The 23,200-nt window shown below is 39.9% G+C and overlaps 1 protein-coding gene across 1 annotated transcript; it reads right to left on the bottom strand.

Annotated features, from left to right (window-relative positions):
• Positions 1-716: 716 nt before the first annotated feature.
• On the bottom strand, positions 717-22,540 carry LOC139712143 (pescadillo homolog). The gene is made up of 14 exons (XM_071623977.1): positions 22,520-22,540; positions 20,441-20,520; positions 18,848-19,001; positions 17,987-18,096; positions 16,839-17,010; positions 12,117-12,206; positions 11,480-11,596; positions 10,757-10,945; positions 10,223-10,356; positions 8,335-8,460; positions 7,373-7,545; positions 6,024-6,256; positions 2,349-2,516; positions 717-797 (listed from the first exon to the last, which is right to left on the bottom strand). The coding sequence occupies exons 1-14, from the start codon at positions 22,538-22,540 to the stop codon at positions 717-719; spliced, it is 1,848 nt and encodes a 615-aa protein (XP_071480078.1).
• Between the last annotated feature and the right edge of the window lie 660 nt (positions 22,541-23,200).

Here is a 23,200-nt window from a genome sequence, read left to right as displayed (position 1 = left end):
GCTGCTTCTTATTCACTGCTTTAATTCAAATTTGCAACTCACCAATCACATCACATCACATTCATATTGTGATACAGTTGTAACATGCACAAGGCAAGTTTTTACTATCTCCCTTAAACCTGAAACCTGATCAAGATGTAGGATCAAGAGACTAGTACCAAGGTCAAAGGTCTAGGCATGCTTGTTTACTTGGGTTCCACAGCAGCAGTGTGCAGTGCACTCCCATTATAACGAACACGGTTATAATGAAATTCTCGTTAAAAACTGAGGTCACAAAAGTACCATCTATATATCTTTATAATCACTGTTTGGCTATGACAAAATTTTGATATACCGCAAGAAAACTGCCGGTCCTGAGGACTTTGTTGTGACGGGAGTCGCCTGTGTTGATAGGTGATACAATTGAAACCTGTACGAGGCGAGTTTTAACTACCTCCCTTGAACCTGAAACCTGATAGAGACTTTGGATCAAGAGTCGAGGACCAAGGCCAATGGTCTAGGCATGCTTGTTTACTTATGGGCTCCACAGCAAGTGTCCATCCAACAAGTCTGTCCACTCTTAGCATGATTGATGTCCACTCAAGTACAGAACTTGTGTCATCAAAAATCTGGCTGTGTCACAAATGAGGTCTGAAGATATTGCTCTTTGGAGTCCAGGAAGTCACATAAAAATACATCACAGTCCTTTCTGTTCATATGTGATGTCAAAGTTTGTCTTATTTTCCCGCCTTCACTTTTTTCTTCTTTGCTTTCTGCTCCATGTCATGCTTCAGACGTTTTTCCTTGAGCTTGCGAACCTACAGGATTGAGAAAAGGGACAGGGCATCAAATAAAATGGCTATGATGTCAAGAGAAGACAGGTCAAAGTTTGCCAACTTGCTGGTTTAGAATCTACCTGTTATGCCTAGTTATATATCTCTGAATATTGCAAAGTGCTTGGTACTGCAAAATCGGAAAATACATTGTAGCATTCAACACAGACATACTAAAGCTTCGTTTCGTTTCGTTTGTTTCGTTTCTGGCTTTCTGTTCATTCATGCGATTTTACTCTGATGAGTGCATGTCGAAAAGCTTTAGTATGTCTGTGTTGAATGCTATTTTCTGATTATATATCTCTCCAACTGCAGTCACAAGACTACCTGTGCAAAGTAGGGGTTACGTAGGACAACATGACATGAAATTCCAGCACTGAAAATGTTTGTAATAAGAAATTAAATTTGTAGCTACTGCATGCAGATGAAAATTCATGTACACAACTAAATATTCACTGGCCTTTAGAGCTTGACTACTGTCATCAACAGTAGCAGCCTGTCTGCTAGAATTAGCTTTCCTTCAAGGCTGCCAGTACAATTTTGTGATACACGAAAAATATACAAAATATTGGAGTGCCAACAATTCTACATGGGAGCAGTTGCTCCCTTATGTTACAGGTTTAAAGGTTTCACATAATAAACAGTCAGAAAATCTTTTTGTTGTTGTCTATTTTCAATGAAACTGTTGCTAATATTAATCGTTTTCTGGTAAAAACAATGGAGGACCATTTTAGTAATATCACAGTCACAAAGGACCAAATGTGAAGCTGACCACCTTATAATCATGCAATGAAGACATTCATGGGCTCTTAAAACATCCAGATATTCACCAAAGTGACAGAAAACTTCATTGTTTACCTTGTACACCTTTTATTTTACTGCTTTACCAAAAACCATGAAATCATTCAAAGTGAAAGCAAATTATCCTTTTCTGTGAGGTAAACTCTTCAAGCTGTGATGATGCACAGATACAGCAGTGGGGGGGGGGGGGGGGGGGGGGGGGTGAACAATTCATACAAGCAAACAGTGTGCCATGCATGGCGTAAGATGCATCAGTAACCTACACATGCCAAAAGATTATAGTATATCATAATGGACACAATGTAGATTCACAATATGCATCAATGATACATGGCACTGATTACAAAGGCTGAAAAATAAGGTGAAACAACATTTGCTCCTATGACAATTGCTCCAATCTTATTTTCTCCAAGGACTCAGGGTTATGGTAAGGGTTGTGATAGGGTTTCAGGTTTTAATAGTTCGATGTGAGGATAAGGATTAGGGTTAGGGGTATATTTGTGGGTAGAATTTATGTTTGGCTTAGTGTCCAGATTTTGAACGTTTCTACAGATAAATGGGGCTATACAAATGCTGTTTCATCATCATCATCATCATCATCATCATCATCATCATCATCATCCTCATCCTCATCCTCATCCTCATCATGATCATCATCATCATCATCATATTCAGATATTTCATGGGAGCAATTGTCGCAGGAGCAAATGTCAAGGAACCGAAAAATACACATACCTCCTTGGCCTTCTCTTTCTTCTTCTTCATGAGTCTCTCGTACAGTCGCTTCCTCTTCTTGGGGATCATCATCTCCTGGAGGCGTCTCTCCTGCCGTGCCGTCTTCTGGGCCTCGAAGGAGACGTCGACCATCTCTACTGCTCCCTCCGTCACCTTCAGCTTACTGATCTGGGTGGCCAAGAAATCAATGCAGAAGAGAACATTGAGTGGCTATTCCTGGTCTATATAAATCTTTCTTCAAGCAAAGAACATCGTCATTTTCATGTTTAAGTAAGACTTCTGGATGATTTTCAGACTTTTGCATTTGAACATCTAATAACTTGGTTCTACTAGGTATAAAGTTGTGCGCAGAATTTATAGCGACTGGGATGAGGAATAAGAATGTTTTCAAAATTCATAGCAAATCACAAGGATGATGACATAATGCATGATTGGAGGCTCAAGGAAGTAGAATAAAAGAAGAAAGCATGCATAAATTATACACAGGTTTAAGCCCGCCGCACACTACACAATTTTGCCCCGATTCACCGGTCGTAAGACCTTAAGACTACAAGTGTGACATCACAGTCTTGCCATTTTCTAGTCGTACGACTGGGTCTTAGCGCCAGTCGCAGAGATTTGACATGTTGAATTTCTACAACTGGTCGTGGGCTTTCAGCCATTCACAATGCAGCAAAATGCAAGAGCACACAGTGCGCACTGCGCGCGCTTTACAATCGTACACCTACTCATAAGGTTCGGTCATATAGTGTGCGGTGTACGGTCGTACGACTGGTCTTAAGACCCAGCTTGGCTTAAGACTTTAAGACCAGTCTGATCGTGTAGTGAGCGGTGGCCTTAAATTGTTGTGCAAGTGGTATTGTAATGGAATTACATTGCTACTGGAATATGTGAGCCTCCTATGTTGTCATCCTTGTTCAGTTGTATTATGTTTTGGGTTTTTTCAGAGTAGTGGTTTATCTGCTCAGTGACCACAATAAATTGTACAAATCCATACAAGGCACTATCAATTTATGTACCACATGATGTGAAATTATATATAAAGTCATTTGGAATGCCCTTTAAATCTTACAACATTTGCATTGCATGAGACGTATAAAGCATTGGCTTCAGAGCAGGCATCGACAATCTCCATGCAGCCTCCTTTACCTTCAACTTAAATGATCTGTGTGGCCATCAAATCAATGCAAAATAACAGTGAGTGGTTCCCTGCTCTATAAGAATCTTTCCACAAGCAAGGACAACTGTCCTCATATGTGTTTTGCCTTTCATTTTCCATCTGTTCAAGAAGGCTGGATAGCCCATATTCAGCTGCGTTAGCTGGTCTTTCATGGTGTCCACTCATACTGTACTATGGGCATACCACTTCACCTTGTTATGCACCATGCTCTTTGCAGTGAATGAATGAAGTGGGATCTTGTATGTGCATGGGTTGTGACTCTCTCACACTAGAGGGGATGGCATGACAACACACAACATTGCTCCGCACAGACTCACTCAAATATGTAAATCCTAATCATGTTTGCATGGCTTAATCCGTTGAAGACTAGTACTCGGTATACATGGGCAGGTGTCTATGGGAAATGTGTGTATAGTAAAATCAGCCCGTCCTAGATGGGTTAAGAAATGAAAGCCTGGGGACCCTTTTAATAAAAACACAAGTACTAGGTCTACCAGAGGAGGATTAAGACCTTGCCAAGGACAGAACTCTGTACCAGAATGATCACATTTGCCTGTTCGATGAAAGCATTCAAGACCTGTAGTACATGCATGCTATAAACTAAGAACACTGTGACAACTAGAAGCATACATACAGCCAGACATTCACCACTGCCATCAAACTGTATATGCATCCTTAAAAAAATCTGGATCTGGATTATCATCTCGCTTATACCATACAAAAGCATTCACCTGTTCCTTTTATCACAGGGGACCTGTGTTCAAATTTCATTAAGGATCCATTCCAAAATCTTCAAAACAATATTACTAATAGGCGATCAAATAAAGAAATGACAACAACCAGCATAACTTTCTTGGCGGAGATTATAAATCATACAACCAATTGAGCATAATCTTCATTTTCATGAAAATAAAAAGAGAATTTTGGGGGGCTCTTTAACAAAATGCAGTCATTCTACCTTTCAAATAGCACACATCAAACTGCAAAAAGCACAAGAGTTGCCAGGTGGTCAAAGAAAGATTTGATTGGACAGTTTCACTCTCGAGGAATATTGCTATTAAACAGAAAAAAAAAAGAGAACTCTTGCAATGATGAATTCCAGGGGAGCGTCAAAAAGTGCTTCACTTCATCAAACTTCATCACGTCTAGGGTTGCTGATGCAAACAAGATTCAAGGAGGTGATCAATATCTCCGACAGGAGTCTATGTGGAGACACAAACAACAAGCCGGCCTTGAAGATCCTCAACTCGACTCTACCTTTAATTACGATAATGCGAGAGGGTTTTCGTGGCCAAGTGAGGGACATGTTATTGAAAGTATCGCCTACTCATCATCCAAATCTGCACATCGTCCAACCTGTAAACAACATCCTCTGACCTCATAATAGATGCTGCGCAGAAAACAACTATCACATCCAATGTCAAATCTGAAAATCTTCTCTGGATTACTTCTCAAGAGGCCAGGGTAATCTCTACGTCAGGCTAAAGGTCATGCAAAATTGCCCGCTGGAAACAAACAACATGGATGTACAAGGAAGGTGTGTTAAGAAACTGGAAATTTGATAAAGCTCAAGAACAAAACATCCGTGCACACACACACACATACACACACAATCACCACATATACACTCAATCACTTTATAAAAAAGCAGTTCACAGGGAAGACTTTAGAAATGGTTCTTTTGAATTCAGTAAACGCAGAAAGATACCCATTATTGAAACACTCAATGAAAGTTTGAGAAAAATCAGCTAATTCCATAAAAGTTGATTAATTCGCTCCATAGTCGACCCCATGTGTCTTCCTCTCTTTAAATGGGAACTTCTTGACAGAAGAAGTGTAAATGTAAAATGAATTTCATCAATCTTTCTGCAAAGCACACATTCCCATAACCCATCACTGAGATGTAGTAAAGTTAACCCTATTCTCCAGGCCTTCTGGACCAGGTTTATCTTTTGATGTTCTATAGATATTTCATTTAGTGAAATTATCTCCTTAACTGCTTTGACTTTGAGAAGATTCTCCAGACCTAATGCAAGATACACATCACTTGAAGAAAGAAATATCTGTCTATCTGCAGCCCATCGAATGCTACACGATCCAACCGGTCCCACAACTCTGGAGGCAAGCTGGGTCAAACAACCAGTTTCGCTACTCAACATCACACACACACAATGTGATATACGACAACGACATAGCATGCGCACTTTACTTCTGTGATAGCATGACGTCACTACATAATACTGTAGCATGACTGACTGACAGTTCCACGACCTGTCGTAAAAATTTGCCATGCCAAATCTTCTCGACTGGCATTGGGACCCAGTTGCACGACTAGAAACTGGCAAGGCTGGTGACGTGGCACTTCTGGTTGCTAGTTCGTACGACCAGTGATTAATGAAAAAGTTGTGTGGTGTGTGAGCCCTAGTCAAAATACTTCTCCATTTTATAAAAAGTCATTTGTAGTTGTCTGCCATTCTGGCTATAAGTGCACTCACCTGCTTCTCCTTCTCCTTCCTGAGTTGCTGTAATCTCTTCTTCTCCACCTCTCCCAGAGTGTGTTCTGCCCTCTCCTCCTCATCATCCTCATCATCCTCATCGTCATCTTCATCGTCGTCATCGTTCTCCTTGTCCAAATCCTCCTCGTTCTCGCTCTCACCGATGATCTCCTCCTCCTCCTCCTCTTCTTCCTCTCCCGATTTTCCTCCATCCTTCTCTTCATCCTTGTTGTCTGCGGTTACCGAATCACAAATGATAAAACATGGCTGATTTAACAAATATTCCATGTACATGCAAATTTCACAGGTCATTACACTATCATAAATATTTCCAATTCAAAATATACTGTAAACGTCAATATTTTCGCGCGATTAATTTTTCGCGCTGAGCGGCTCGAAAACGTATTCGCGGGTTCTTAAATTCGCGCTCCGCAGCAGGTTACTTTACTGTAGTACACATTCACTGCTTTCATCCAAAGCCTCTGCTACATAGCTTGCTATGCCAGCGTATGACAAGCGACGTAGCGAGCGGCTCGACTGCGAGTACAAGCACTCAAATACGTAGTACAGCTGTGACTCTAGTACCGTAGTCACAGGGGACTGTAGCATCGATGCGTGCGGTGCACACATGCATGCTACAGTACACAGCAATCTAGGGTATCGTCTCTTCGCACAGTACTAGTAGCGTAAACATGCCTGTACATTGTACTACGTAGCAGTATCATCGATGAAGCGCACACAATTCATCCCGTTCAAAATGTGCGTAGAAAATTGTGAAGATATATTCGCGCGTTTTTGAATTCGCGCTAGCCGAGCGTAGCGCGAAATCCGCGAAAATTAATGTACCGCGAAAATTTCCACGTTTACAGTACATTTTCTTTTACCTCCTGCACACAAGTTATCTTAGACACTCCCATTTGTCACTGACAAAGCTCAATTCTTTCTGGATTTTTTTTTTTTTTTTGGCCTTCATAAGTATTGAAATTAAAAGATTATATCACTTCACGGAAGTAACAGAATTGTATGACAGGATACTCATGAGAACAAAACAATATTTTTTGCATCTTATCCTCTTAATCACACAGAATTAGGACGTTACTTATCCGGTTAGAAAATTGACAGGAATTTCTGTAAGAGCATTGCTAACAGAGTGCCTCATAACTGAGTTTTAACATATTTCCAATATTGGCACTTTATGAATAAGAAAGGGTATACTAAACCTTAATCCATTGAGGACGAGTCCCCAGTATACTCTGGCAAGTGTCTATGGGAAATGCATGTTGTAGCAAAATCGGTCCGTCCTCAACGGGTTAACGACAAGTATAAGAAGCAACTAATATGCTACTCACCTTCTGCCTTGGTGAGAGACGCCATTCTCTCTGGGGGCAGGTATTCCCCTTCCTTCTCCTCCACAAAGGGGGAGAGGTGGGGAGGCAGGGAGGCACCGGGGAAGTAGTCCTCCATGGGGAGCAGGGTCCTGGCATTCACACTGTCAAAGACCCACTGGGGCTGGACGTAGTACCTGGTAGGTGTGTGGAGATGGGAAAAGGGGGGGGGGGGCAGGTAGGGGAACACGAAGTGATGTGTTATTAAGTGCAAGCTCTAAACTTTGCAATGTATATACAGGGCTGCACACTAACCCATTTTTTTTCTACTGGTCTGACTTTTCTGTCGGACCAGAAAGTAACCAGTTTTTCCATTTTTTACAGGTCCATTCCTGAAAAAGTTACAGGTCCGACAGTGATTTTTACTGGTTAGGGACCCTTGGACCAGTGCCAGTGTGCAGCATTGGTATATAGTTTATTCTCTCTACTGGTAATGATTATAAAGACTGCAGAAAAGGAAAGAAAGACAGAAAAGAGCCTTTACTCCTTTTTACCCAATGGGAATGATACTGGAAAATATTACTGAATACAAAAATCGTACAAACTGAAAATCCATCATTGTTTTGACAAATCTCTTAAAAGGTTTGAAGGACATAAAGGTTGATATAAGTGATACTCAATTCTACAGAATGTCTTTCCCTCTATGCTAAAATGACAATAGGCAATTAATCCAACATATGTTTTCTGAATCACTGCATTTGAGTCTATAGAGGGCAGACTTTAAACATAGGATGTTTTGCCTATGTCACGCTTTTACACCTGCCAAAAGACTCCATTGTGAGGGAAGTCCACACAGAATTTTGCTGCACTCTAGCGTTGCACTCCTGTAGTTGGCCTTGCTCTTTTTTTTTTTTTAAATTGCTTTTTTTTTAACAGTTAGATTTATTTTTAAAAATCTGTTTTCAATTTGTTCTCTTCTCTCTTACCTGGATAAAAACTGCTTCTCCTGCTGTGGTCTATCCACTATTTGATGCGTGATGGATTCATCGTCGACATCGTAGGTCGCCCCCATGTACATCGTCTTGTCCCATGACACTCGACCACCAAAGCATCTGTAAGTTAGTTCAAAGGAGGAATTGAAAACAATGACAGATGACCACTCTTTATACCCAGCTGCCTAATAGTACATTTGGTTTTTTAGACAAACCAATCTAGTCCCAAATATGTCATTTATATGGAGTGATGTGGCATCTTTTTATCATCATCGATATTTATTCATAGATAGCAATTCAGACAGTGGAATGAAAGCATCTGTATAATCCTTATTTTTTTACCCTAGTTTGAATATACACTAATATTGGTTGCAGGATTATCAAGAACCTTAATTTTGCTACATTCATATCTGATCCTTAAATTGGTTAAAAATACTGAGGTACTGTAAGAGGAAAACTTAAAAAGGCACAAAATATGTTCTTACAACGGGCTTTATAATGCAACAATGATTGTTAAATCTTGATAATGGTAAATTGTTGTGAAACTAACGAAAGTATAATGCTAAACAGATAGCACAATGAGAATGTTTCATAGTGTTTGGCAGTAGAAGAGTGACTTCCATCATATCCGGTGTACATACAAGTTAATAATTCACATGAGAGATTCTGTGCTGGCTGTTTTTCGATCAGGATAACAATTACGTTATCTCATCAGCCTGCAGTAGATGTACATAAGTGAAATGAAATGAATGTGAAGTAAAATGTAAATAGAATTCTGCTTTGTTCTGTGTTCTTTGGATTACAACCAAGACTATCAAATGCAGATGAGTTTTGGGTGACTTTGAAATCTTGCTGTCTGACATGTCTTTGAAGGTTTGGAGAGAATCCAACACAATGTGAAATCACACAGTTTTGAACACCTACAAGCCTGGTGGGTTTACCAATTCTAGGTTGACAGCAGTGGCTTCATGTTGTGAATTCTCCTCAGCAGAGGGAATCAGCAGTATCTGGGGGCTATTTTGATTACAAGCTTGGTAATTACACTTGTGCAGCTTCAGAAGGTACAAATAACGAGTCCAGTGTGGGCGTGACACATCGCCTTCTTCCTTGTTGTTTTACTATCAACGGTTGATGTGGCCATAAAAATCAGATAGGGCTTCCTCCTTCAGCAGTCCCCTTGCTTCTCTGAAGTATTCCTTGAAATTAGGTTACTTGCATGGAAGTCTCACAAAATTCCTTTCATTTCGGTAAACAAATGTATAGTATGGCTTCCTGCGGAGGACTCTTTCTTCAAATGCTATCTTTCTCTTTATACACCTCATTTGATGAACCCTGGAGTTTGCCTGCTTGATATCAAGGGCATAACATTGAACGACTGCCTTCAACTGTTTAACAAATAGTACTAATGTACTGCCGCATAGTACCCAAACTTCCCCACAGCACTAAACCGTCCCATAGTATTAAACTGCCCTTGTTTGGTGCATAGTGATGTGTATGTACATGTACTGTAAGTGCTCGACTTCTAAAGCACAAGAGATAACCCATGTGTGATGCGATTGCAATGCAAATGTGAACTGGCCAGCATGATCATGATCAATCAAGTAAGATTTCGTTTAATCTAGTTCTAAAGGTACACAAAACAGACATGGACTACTTGTATTCTGGGCATTGTTGATATCACTGCCCCTACGGATCTTAACTCCATGACTCTCGAAGCTTGCAACCTCTGGATGAAAGCGGAGGTAAAAATTATGAAGGCAGTGATATAGGATCATCAAGGAACACTGGATAAGCAGGAACTTCATAGATTTAGGCAAAAATCTCTCTGATTTTCGAGCGAAAAAAAAAAAGTATGTATGGCCAGATCACATGACCAACTGACCTGATGACAAACGTGATGGCCTCGCGCGGCACCTCCCTCGAGAGAAAGAACTTGCACCCTTCGAAGAGCTTCTTGAATCGCTTCGTCTTCTCTCTCTCCTCTCGAGCCTTCTTCACCGTTTCTTCGTCAACTGTCTGATGGTAAGATGAGATACATTTTCCAGGAGATATATTTGAGATATTGAAAAATTCATAGTGGATATATGTATACAAACACCCTTGCACTTCTTTGTTTTACAACTAAAATCAAAGATGTACAACAACTGCAAGTATCTCTACGTGTATACTGAAATGTATTAGTGGGTGACAGAAACACATGAAATGCTGAATTTATTTTTGAATTGCAATTTGGTCATAAACACTAATATGGAGTAAGAAATGTTCAAACCAGACACACACAAAGAAGTGGTTTTAGGGACTTGCTGAATCAAAATTATCACGTACCATATTGAGACCACACCGAAATGGGTCTATCCTTCTACCAGAAGATGGATGACAAAAAGGTAAAAAGCTAAAAAGAAATGTGGTTCCTCACCCCTCCTGCAATGAGGACCTCCTCCTGATCCTCATCATGCTCCTCATCGTCCTCCCCGTCTGACCTCACCCCGTGATCGACCTTTGACAGGTCATGGGCGAAGGAGGAGATGAGGTCTTCCGCCATCTCCTCATCCTGCTCCTGGTCTTGTTCTGCTTCCGATTTCGTGCTTGGACCCGAAACAGACAGCTGCAATTATTGGGGGGGGGGGGGGGGCAAACATTATGAGAGAGAGAGTATATGCATTACAGTGGACTCCCGTTATAACAAAGTCGTTGGGACCGGCAATTTTCTTTCAGTACATCGAAATTTCGTTATAACCGAATGAATAAACAATAAAAATACATAGCGTTGATAATGTTGCGGCCCTAAATTTTACTTCATCGTAACCGGAAATTTGTTATAAATGTGTTCATTAAAACGAGAGTGCACTGTAACTCTAAAACGTGGCAAAGTTGTCAATTTGCACATTCACTATTAAAGTCACTACACACGTACCCACAAACTTAATTTGCAGTACGTATGGGAAAGAAGTGTTCAAGTTCAAACACTAGATAGGTCTAGCATAAATTCAGTAACACTTGATTTTAAATTGACCCGGTTCCACCAGAGGCTTTCATGGAAAATGTTCATCTTGGAAAATCTTTTGTATGGAGGAGGGGAAACGGGAAGAGGGGGCAAGGGGCAAGAGGCAAGGAAAGATACCCTTGCAACGTAACCGACCTGTGGTGGGTAGCGCAGGTTGAGACTGTGGTAGAGCTTGAAGTTGATGAAGCCAAGAAGGGTGGTGTAGAACTCTGTGAATGTGGACATGATCTTCAAATCTACATCCCCCGGGACCTGGGCAGCAGGAAATAATCAGAAGGAAAAAGCAACAGAAGAGGTGGTCACATTAGAAACTCACTATGATTAATTAACCCTTTCAGTCACAGATCACATAATTATTTCCTATCTTATGTTTCAACAATACAGAGGTATATATTGTGAGGAACAAGCTATCATATCTCCTATAACATATCACTAGATGAGTCTTCTTGATAAATTCTGATAGCAATATGACAGGAATTCATAGTACCAAGTCCAGTGGCAGACCCTATTGGTCCTGTATTTGTAACCATTGTCAAAATGTTTGCTTGAGAAAATGGAGCGTAGGTCCTTCCTTCTCACAAAACAATCAGTGCAAAGAGTAAACACAATTTGGACATAACCTACAAGTATTGTGAATGACCCTCGTTAACATTATTCACATCCATTCTCCATATAACAAATACAAAGAAAAAAAACAGAAATAAAAGATTTCAAAGGCCACAAGTGGTCTGAAGATGTTTAGAGAAGTAAAAAGAGAATGGAGTCAACCTACTTGATATCCAAAGTTGTACGGGATGATCCATGTTATTGTCTGTCCCTGAACTTCAACCTGGAAGTAGATACCTTTGATTGACAGGAAAACCTGTAGAGTAAAGAAAAAAACCTTGTCAAGAATCTTTTATATACACAATGTATTCAAAAACAGATGACCATCTCTGTTGATATGTGGAATTTATTCTCGCTAGCGAGCGCATACCTCTTTCTTCTGTTGCGCATTTTTGTTGCGCATTTTTGTTGCGTAATTGTTCGCATTCTCCTCCTCGCATGCTTATATATTCTCCTAGTTAGCCTTTCAGGCTTCATTCTCGGTCGAGCATTCCACCATCACTACCACCCAACACACCCCTCCCTTGCAGTTTTTTACCTTTTGTCTTTCTTTTACAGGTATATTCTCGGTCTTTGTAAATATTTGTCTTCTACTTTAGTTCTCGCCATACTTATATTTTTACAAGTTTACATTGATCATTTCGATCATCACATTTATGCTATTTTTATATTCTTCAAGATTGTTTCCAAGCAAGATTGCTGGTTTGCCGTTCTTTTTTCCTTTTTGATTTTACAGGCGAATGGGCTAAGTTGACCGCTCCTTTACATGACCCAGCCCTGCAACGTCTGGCAGCCGTAGATCTTCTAGCGCTCCTCGCTTCTTCCAAAGTCGATTCTACCACAAGGCTCTATCTAACGTATTGGAGAAAATGGGAGGCTTGGGTAATTTCGCATCCAAGCATTCAAGCTTTCCCGGTTGCCCCTTTTCATCTTTCCCTCTACCTGGCTCACCTGGCATCTACTGGTCCTAAGTCCGTCGCAGACCCCACAATAGCCGCCATCAAGTGAATTCACAGTTTAGCCGGTTTTCCGTCGCCCACTGACGATCCCATGGTCAAGACTGCTCTTCAGGGTTTCAAGCGCCTACATTCTTCTCCAACCTCACGCAAGTTACCGTTAACTCCCCATATTTTGCGAGAAATCTTGAAAGTGCACGGCCAAGCCAACGCATCTTTGGCGGATCTCCGGATCCTGTTCATTTCTTTTATTTCCTACGCCGGTTTTTTGCGTTTTGACGATCTTAAGAAGGTATCTCGAAATAGTTGCACCTTCTCGCAGGATTGTCTTAGTATCCATCTACCAAGTTTGAAATCAGATCAATTCAGACTAGAAATATCACTTAAGGTGATTAATACCCCCGCCCCGTGACGACAGTCTTACCCAAGGAATGATCTTTCCTTGATCTTCTGCCATTTAAATGCCGTTACCATGGCAACGCAGCTTCCGACACGTCCGAAAAATATGTCTTGCACATCTTCCCACCAAGACTATTGTGTGTGCCACATTTCATAAGCTTTTGTCAAAAACTGAGGAAGTAGTTCAATCCACAAGATCTTTCCTTGATCTTCCGCCATTAATATGCCGTTACCATGGCAACGCAGCTTCTGACACGTCCAAAAAATATGTCTTGCACATCTTCCCACCAAGACCAGTGTGTGTGCCACATTTCATGAGCTTCAGTCGAATACAGAGGAAGTAGTTCAATCCGCAAGATCTTTCCTTGATCTTCTGCCATTTATATGCCGTTACCATGGCAACGCAGCTTCCGACACGTCCGAAAAATATGTCTTCCACATCTTCCCACCAAGACTATTGTGTGTGCCACATTTCATAAGCTTTGGTCAAAAAACTGAGGAAGTAGTTAAATCCGCAAGATCTTTCCTTGATCTTCTGCCATTAATATGCCGTTACCATGGCAACGTACTTTCGGGTACTGTCAAAAAATGCGTCTTGCACATCTACAACCAAAGGCACACATCTGTACCAAGTTTCATGGAAATTGGGCAAAAACTGAGGAAGTAGTTTGCAACACAAAATTTTCCATCATTTTGGCTCATAATATGTGAGCTGTTACCATGGCAACATACTTTTTGTCACTGTCAAGAAATGTGTCATGCTGACCTATATCCTAAGACAAACATTCAATATGAATTCCATGAGAATTGGAAGAACACTGATGAAGCAATTTTGCCATGAAGCATTTTGCCCTATATTTTACCAATAACATGCCGTTACCATGGCAACGCACTTTTTGCCACTGCGGAAATATGTGTCTTGCACATTAACATATTCAGATGAACATCTGTACCTAATTTCATAAAAATTGATCAAAAACTGTGGGAGGAGTTCGCGACGCAAGATTTGTACCCATTTTGCCCATAATATGCCGTTACCATGGCAACGTACTTTTGGGTACTGTCAAAAAATACGTCTTGCACATCTACAACCCAAGGCACACATCTGTGCCAAGTTTTATGGGAATCGGTTGAAAACTGAGGAAGTAGTTCGCGACGCAAGATTTGCAACGGACCGACCGCCCGACCGCCCGCCCGACCGCCCGACCGCCCGCCCGACCGCCCGACCGCCCGACCGACCGTCCGCTGATTCCTATATACCCCCTTCAAACTTCCTTTGGCGGGGGTATAACAAGGTAGCGACATAGTCATCGCCAGGACAGGCAAGGACACCTGTCCAGTTCGCGTAGCAGAGCGCCATATTGCCGCTCTTGGTGATCCTCTAGATTGTTCTCTTCCAGTTCTTCGTAGGTTGCAGGTCTCCAAGCGTGGTCTGATTCCTACCTCTCATCCTTTAAGTTACTCTCGCACTCGTGAGATCATACTGGATGCCATTAAGCCTTTTGTGCCTGACATCTCGAGGTACGGTCTTCACAGTATGAGGTCCGGCGGTGCCTCAGCCGCATTCAATGCTCATGTTCCTACTTTTTAGATTTCTAGGCAGGGTAAATGGAGCTCCGATAAGGCTCGTAATAAATACGTGCAAATTGATTTAGAATCCAAGCTTTTAGCTTCTACTTCTCTTGGCATTTAATCGCTTTGTTTTAGCTTAACTACATAGCAAAGATTTTATCTTCCTTTTGCACAGTTTCATTTTTTGTGAACGTCCCAGTATCTAAACTTTCTTGGTCAGATACCCTATATAGTTTTGTACTGTCATTCCATATTTTTCATACTGTATATCCCATTACAAAGTTTATTCTCAATTTTTCAATGTTCGTAAACGACCGCATCTAGCAGTTCCTATATTTCAGTATTTTTGGGAATTTCGTTATTTTTTGCATGTCCTCTCGTATAGTTTGGCGTTTTATACCCTAGTTTTTTCTGACGCCTTTTTCTAAACAGGTAAATTTTGTACTGCCTTCATGCCTATGCTTGTTAGCACTTTAAGGTTCTGCTTTGTTTATTCCGCTAGCTCATTTGTTTTATGCTTTTAAAATAATTTTCTTCATATGGTCATTTTATCCTTCCATGTTTGAGCAAGGAGCCAGGGAGTGCGCCCTCGTTTAGTATCCTTGGTTGCAACCATGTTTCCTCCACAAGGGGTTTTTCGTGGCCACCGTAACTTTTGCTCACTCATTAGTTTTGATACTATACGCCTTGCTCTTTATGGGGCTCGTACTTCCATTTCCCAATATAGAGGTACCTAGTACAGTTGTATTCCTGTTCCAACCTCTCTCGTACGTTTTACGTTTTAACATCCGTACTTTTCATTTTTTCTCATCTGTGCCTTACAGTTACAGTACTTTTCTTACTTTTAAGATTTGCAGGCTATGGTTTTGGTAGAACCCATATCTCAAAATTTTTCGCTTAGTTATCTACGGCGTTTACTATGTTTATGAAATTTTTGTTATGATAAATGTATTATCAAAATTTATGAGCATTTCGTATTGGACCTTCAATAATTTTCAAATTTTGAATTTCAGATGCGAAAACCTGCTATTTTCGTCTATGATATGTGTTCTTTTATATTTCCCCAACACATGGATTGCCTGATACTTCTTTTGGTTTTTAATGTTCTCTCTATGAATAAATTGAGAGCGTGTGGTACGCTCAACCTAATTTCAGTGTGTTCACAAAATTCAACGTTTTCACGTGTCATGATTTCATTATGTCTGTGTGTGGGTCATGCATATCTGTGTATGAGTGAGATATAGAAAATAAATGAACTTTCTGTCAGAGTGAGAGCGTAGCGGTAATGGAGATAGAAAGGGCCATTAACACCTGCTACAGAATAAACTCTGTCTATTTACAGAGATTAAAGCATTCTGGGAATGCACAGACAAATGATCAGATTTCCATAAATCCCAATGCAGATTATATTTCCTTCACTGACAGGATGATCATCTACAGCAAAATGATCATCACACACAAACATCAATGAAATTTTTTAATATGAACACATTGAGTGATCACCATTAACTATTGTCAGTCAAAAGCCATCCAGCACTGACGTGAGAAGAAGAAAAAAATCTAAAACTGTAAAATGACCAAGCCTTTACATTGTGGAGCAGATTCTGCTCAAAAGATGGAGACACAACAGAGAATGCACTGTAAATAGAAGTACCATCAAATTTGGGGGTCAAAATAATCTTGCTATCCATTCACGAGAATAGACACTTTAATATAGTATAATTATTTACGTCCTTTCATCAACATTCAGTAAACCATCCGAACTTGGCCTACACATAGTTGTAGATGAACAAGCCCACTGTGCCTCAATGTGCCTCAGTGTATGAAGACAGTCATGGGAGCATAATAGGGATTAGGGGGATTAAGTAATCTCTATTCACTGTCAAAGAGATTCTAGATATCTATGCCAAAAGAAAACTCAGCAAGGGCTAAACACTGATAAAGTTGCTAACAAAAGCTACCTTTTGTAACGACCGTGACGCGATGACATAGTTCATGAACTCCACGATGAGACGTCTGCACAGAGGTAGGACCTCACTCTGAACTTTGGCATTCTTTCTGAATGTGCTGAACAAGGAACAGAGGGTCAAGGGGTCATCTATATCACGTAGCGCGTCGACAAACGTAGGATACCTGGAGTGAGGGACAAGATGGGGAAACAGAAAAGTGGAATCTGATGAATTAATGGTTACTACAATGTACTATACATAATCACATGCTATGCCCAATATGAGTCTAACTTTCCACAGAAGTGCATTCTTGTGACAACAAACCATAACAGTGACATCTAGAAATCATCTCTATGACTTTGGGAGATGATACATCAAACAATGCTGGTAGTCCAAGGTGCCTCCACGGGGCCAAACAACCCCGAAACTCTCTAGGTTGCACTCCACAATTTTTAAAGAAGAAATAAGACAAATATGAAGAATAAAGAGAAGGAAGAGAATAATAAGACAGGGGGAAAAGGAGGAAGAAAATCAAGAAAAAGAAGAAAAGAAAAAAGAGTAGAGGACACTTCATTAACTCTGATTTTGTTGGCACATGAGCATCAGGACTGAGCCATTATAATTGCAGCTGAAATGAAACTGCCAGACCTAGACTCTGAAATGCTTCATTGGTTAACACTGTGTAATTTATCAGACACCTTCATATTCCAGAGCATTTAGCACCACAGTATAAATATACGTACATAGCTATGCTGTGTTAGTGAAATCCCCATTTAAAAATGATTAATTCTTGTGAAATTGTGAAATTATATGTATGCATATTTGTTCAAAGCAGTCCAATACTATTCAAGAAACTTCCAAGCACTACATGTACTACAAAGCACAAGTTCAAGTTTTTGAAGGGAATACATTAATACTTCAAAAAGCTGTAATCTCCAATCTGTCACTATAATGACTTTAAGAATTTTTATGTCACTATCGCTTATTTTGTGAGTTTCATCAAGAAATCTTCTCGACTTTTTATGAGCATTTACAGCTGCCATGAAATACAGTTATGAAACTTGATTCTTCTCAACTTTTTATGTGCATTTACAGTTGACATGGAAAACATATATATGAAACTTAATAAACATGTTATCATCACTATATCCATGCCATACCTCTCTCTGACAATGTGATCCAATCTGTATTTTGGTTCATTCCTGTACAGTCTGTTCACAGAGTCCCATTCTTTCTTTGCCTTGGCTTTCCTCACCTTTCTCACGAATACCTTAGAATAGAAAATAACAATGGCGACATGGGTTAAGGAAAATGAAGTTCTTCACACAGTGGTACAATGACATCAATCAAGCATGGCAATCAGGGTAAATTATGATATGAATGGAATTCTAGACTTTGCTATGATTATATCCATCTAGTCTTCCATATTATCTACATGAAGAACTGCACTTCTTCTTGTTCACCAAATCTTAACAATGTTCAGAAAGTCACAGGGAAAAAATTTATTCATCCTTTGGGCAATGTAATTCACTTTCCAGTGTGTTCATAACAGTATATAAATGCTTTTGAACTCTGGTAATTTGCTCTTGAGAATTTGAATAAACAGAATACATGTACAAGTGTTTACTCTGTACACAGCAAAACTTTTACAAAAGTCATCACACAATCTGCAATTTCACATCAAATGTCCATAAATGGAGATAGAGCACGATCATTTCTCATTCTTAGGTGTGCTTGCCATGCTCAATGAAGAGAAGCTCATAAAGTGATTTTGGCAATGCAATCAATGCACTATAACACAATTTTTTTGACATAAATCACTTCATAGCTGTATTGAAAGTCAGTTGCTTGAAAAAGATTCAATGACTTCATGATAACATTTTCATTCTACCATTTCTCAATATCTCAACATATGTACTACAACACAAACCTTGTGAATAATGGATATGACTTAAGGTCTATATCAGCCACAAATCCCAACCCTATGCATCAGCTATAACGTAGAAATTACCGAAACTCACCTTGTGTTCTCGGAACTTCCGAACGATAGGCTCATGGGCAAGGAACTGGATGTCCTTGAACCTGAAGTAAGTCCGGTGAACCCGCTGACCCTTGCCCGCCTTTTTGATGCTCTTGGGTTCCACAGGATAGATACCCTTTAGGATACACAGCCGCCTGATTGAGGACATGCATGAATGCAAAGTATAGATCAGCCCCAATACCATTGAACAATGGTCAATGCAGATGATATGTTGCTCTACTTCATTGACCCACACAACTGACATTGTGAAAGTAGAATCATGTCTAAGGCACAGAAAATGAACTTTTCCTTGCTTATTTTGATGCTTATTAATTCCAACTAACAAATTGCAATGATGCCACACACACACACACAAAAAGAATCTAGTCTTATAATAGGCACTGTTCCAGTATATGCCCTTGATTTCTTTTGTCATGGCTACTACTTAAACATTGACCAATTCAGTGCTTATGTTGGTGTAGGGCAATTTGATAATCAGTTGCAATAAACTTTCATTCACAGTATATCCTCAGCAAAGTTCCATGTGCTCCTGATCTTCACTTCTCACATTGTGGATCTGATATAAAAGAAGTCTGTAGTGTTGGAAACTTTGGGTGTCTGTCTTCTTGGCATACACAAACACACTTGTCTCCCAGGATGAATGTTTTACCTCCTTGATGATCTCAAGATAAAAGAGACAATTATGAAAAGTGCATAGCACTGGCAGTACCTATATGTAGTAGAAAAGGCTAAAAGCAAATGTATTCCAGCAGCTACAAGACTTTTTTTTTTCATTGATTCCTCAGTGATCCGTCATTTTCATGCAACTGCAGGCTGCAGTATTTACATAGTTGATAAAAAGATCATAGGAGGTATAAAAAAACCTTGCCTAAGGTGATTTGTTTTAAAAAAATAGCACAAATTAAAAATTAATGAAGTTTGACAGATTGAGAAAGTTCAGCTCTTTCACACACCAAGCTGACTTCACCATACATTATAGCTGTCTACTGCACACCCTCTTCGACATTGCTGCAAAATGTTAATGGTACAATATGGTTGACATGGGGCTTCTGATTTCCGACATTCTTTTTTTATGATATTTTGAGACACTGAGAAACCTTCAAGAAATATGAAAGAGCATACAATGATAAGAGGAATTCAAAGTGTATTTGATGAAAACTGGTTATGAAATGACTGAGATATCCCAAAGAAAGCAATCCTAACAAAAGGTGGGATCCAACTTTTGTTAGGATCAATTTTTTGTTTTACCTTGTTTTGAATATCACAGTCACTTCAAAAACATTTTTTTCATCAAATAAACTAAATTCCTCTTAGAATTGTATGCCCTTTAACATCTCATTAAGTTGCATTAATATCAACCTTTCAGATTCAGAATCAGTAAGAGACAAACTCTATGGCATGGAATAAGGCAAGCATAACATATTCTGGTATAGTACTGATACAAAATATAAAAACAACTTCTTCACTAATTCATACTTATTTAATACACTATTACAACTAATACAAGGCAAGAAAGAGCTAACACTTTACAGGCAGGTACCGGTAACTAGTGCAATGTAAGGGTCATCTTTACCTGAAATTGACCAGATTTAACTGCAGCCTCTTGACAGCTGATGCTCTGGTGATGTAACTTGTGGCAATGCCACTCTTGAACTGAATGATGTCAAGAGAAGAAGGACAAACATACAGGGTTAAAGAAGCAAATGGAAGAAAATTGACAATTGAGTACTCACATCCGATGCACAATAGTCAATGCTCATACAAATTTCATGCTATAGCACTCATCACGATATTACAGCACCCGCACCAAGCCCAAGGTTCGACAGCATGCAAAAGCGTGTTTCTTACAGCTACAGATATGTAAGTGTAGCAGTCGAACTAGCCGGTTGAATTTTGGACAGCGTTACGAGTTGTGGTCAAATTATGGGGGGGGGGGGGGGGTGTGGGCTTTAAGTCACAACTTTATTCATGACAGGTGTAGGACTAGATATAAATTTATCTATCAGTTTTCCGAGGTGAGGCAACATAATCAAATTATGAAGAAGTGCATAATAAAGAAAAAAAGGGGTGCATGTCATGACGAACTCTTACTAGAGATCTATGCAGAAATGTAAAATTATGGGAGTTCTGAGACCTGTATCCATTAGATCTCGGTATCTATGCTCCCCGCATGTACTACATGATAGTAATTGATGTATAAATGCCATCACTTGTCCATGACATTGACTATTGACCATGTGTCTCTACGAACATGTCTCCGCATAGCGTGTGGCGCGGCTATTCCTAGACTCTACATCTAGATCCAGGTGGTCGGTCACGGTCTTGAAACCTAGCTAACATTATTGTGTTGATGTTGATGATGATGATGATGATGATGATTATATGGCATACTCGTGAAATAGGCCCCACCACTGCGTGTCCGTACTAATACTACGGCGGCTCGCCTATTTATACTCGTGAATTCAGCCCCACCGTGTGGCGTTCATCGGTAGATAGGCACGGCGATGGGGCTTCCTTCCACAGTATAATACTCGTGAATGCGGCCCCACCAAATGGCGTTTATGCGAAATTGATACAGCGGTGGGGCCGATTTCCACAGCATAGCATCTTTCGTCTTCCTTTTCTTCTGGGAAGGACTCCCTATTGTCCCTCGACTAATTTAACGGCCAATTTAACCATAAATACAACCCCACCTAACCCTTAAAGGGAAGCAGTCCTGAGATTTTCACTGTACTGATAATTAAGAAGAGTAAAAAATATAACCTTTCACCAATTTAAACGTGTGGACATCCAAAATTGTCTCTGTACGCGATTTTTAAAAAATAATTCTTGCAAGCGATCGTGTAAGAGCCTGCCAAAAGGTGCAACGTCATTGATGCCCTACTCTCAAGTTGACAGCCGTGCCTCAGAAAACCAATTTAAGTGTTCAAAATGATCATATCTGATTTTTTCATAAAATGTGACAATATGTGGTTTTATTATTTCAAACAAAATATTTCAAGCTTATTTATATATACAATTAATATAAAAATAAATAGTAAACATGTATTTATACATGTAAATAACTAGGGATGACGAGCAGAACACCGCTGGAAAGAGTTGTGCATTGATGACGTATGACTCTCCGCCATTTGCTCATTTGCAGAGTCACACTTTTTTAACCGAAATGTATGAGCTTATTTGGTGATTTGAAAGTTTGTTTTTGATCAAAGTAGTTCATTGGAGGTACCAACAACAACATATTTTTTTAAATTTCGTGAGGACTGCATCCCTTTAAACCCTAACCCTAGGACCTACCCTTGCTTGCTAACGCACGGGTGCACGCGCACTGCGGTGGGGCCTATTTCACGATTTTGCCGATTATATTATTAATATCATAACACGAACGGAAAGTTACATCGTACACACAGCTACCTCACGTTACAGGCTTGTAGTTGTATTCTTTCGCGTTCTTACTTTAAACTACATACCTTGTAGACTCCAACGTTACATCAAAAAGAATATACGGGACTAGCAACTTAAGTGGAACTAAGTCACGGACACATCAATCACTCCCTCACAGCACATGCACTATCAACGGTTATTTTTACAGTTGCTCACAAGCAAGGCAATGTCGGACGTGGATGATTAAGCATGATTATGTCAAACTTACCTTTTTCTTTTCTTTTCCCATTGCAGGGAAGTATGACTTTCTTACCCAGCGCAAAGAGCACTCACACACAACGTGTATGTTATCTCTCCGATGATAAACCACGTGTTGCGTGATGCAGTGTGTAGGAACAGGTACAGCATTGATTTGTACGTATACAGTATGCACACAGATGCACACACAACTCAGAGCCTCATGAGTTAGTCTCTAATCCAATCCCGTTACTTCATTCGCAATTTTAAAGGTACTGGTACAATGTACACTTACTTTGTGTATTACTCAGGCGCGCCGGAAGCAGTTTTGGATTGGGGGGGGGGGGGGGGGCAAACATTGGAGGGGGCTCAAGATTAGACCATGCATATGTTACACAATATACACATACACACACACACACACACACACACATCTATTATATATATATATATATATATATATATATATATATATATATATATATATATATATGTATGTATATATGTGAAGTGGCGTACGGTGGGTCGAAACATGGGGGGAACCATACAATAATTTTAGACGGTCTGTATGCTTGTGCGTGTGTGCGTGAGCAATAATGGGACTACAATACATTACGGAATGTGACACAATTACCCAACGCAGTCATTGAGGAACATTGTAATTTTTCCTTGCATGGATTATGGAATGACGGTGTGAAACGATCGACAAATT

The sequence above is a fragment of the Diadema antillarum genome, unplaced genomic scaffold (genome assembly GCF_040938485.1).
Source record: "Diadema antillarum isolate AM-2024a unplaced genomic scaffold, OU_Dant_1.0 scf00000040, whole genome shotgun sequence".
In the NCBI taxonomy this organism is placed as follows: domain Eukaryota; kingdom Metazoa; phylum Echinodermata; class Echinoidea; order Diadematoida; family Diadematidae; genus Diadema; species Diadema antillarum.
This window is presented reverse-complemented; position numbering and strand designations above follow the sequence as displayed.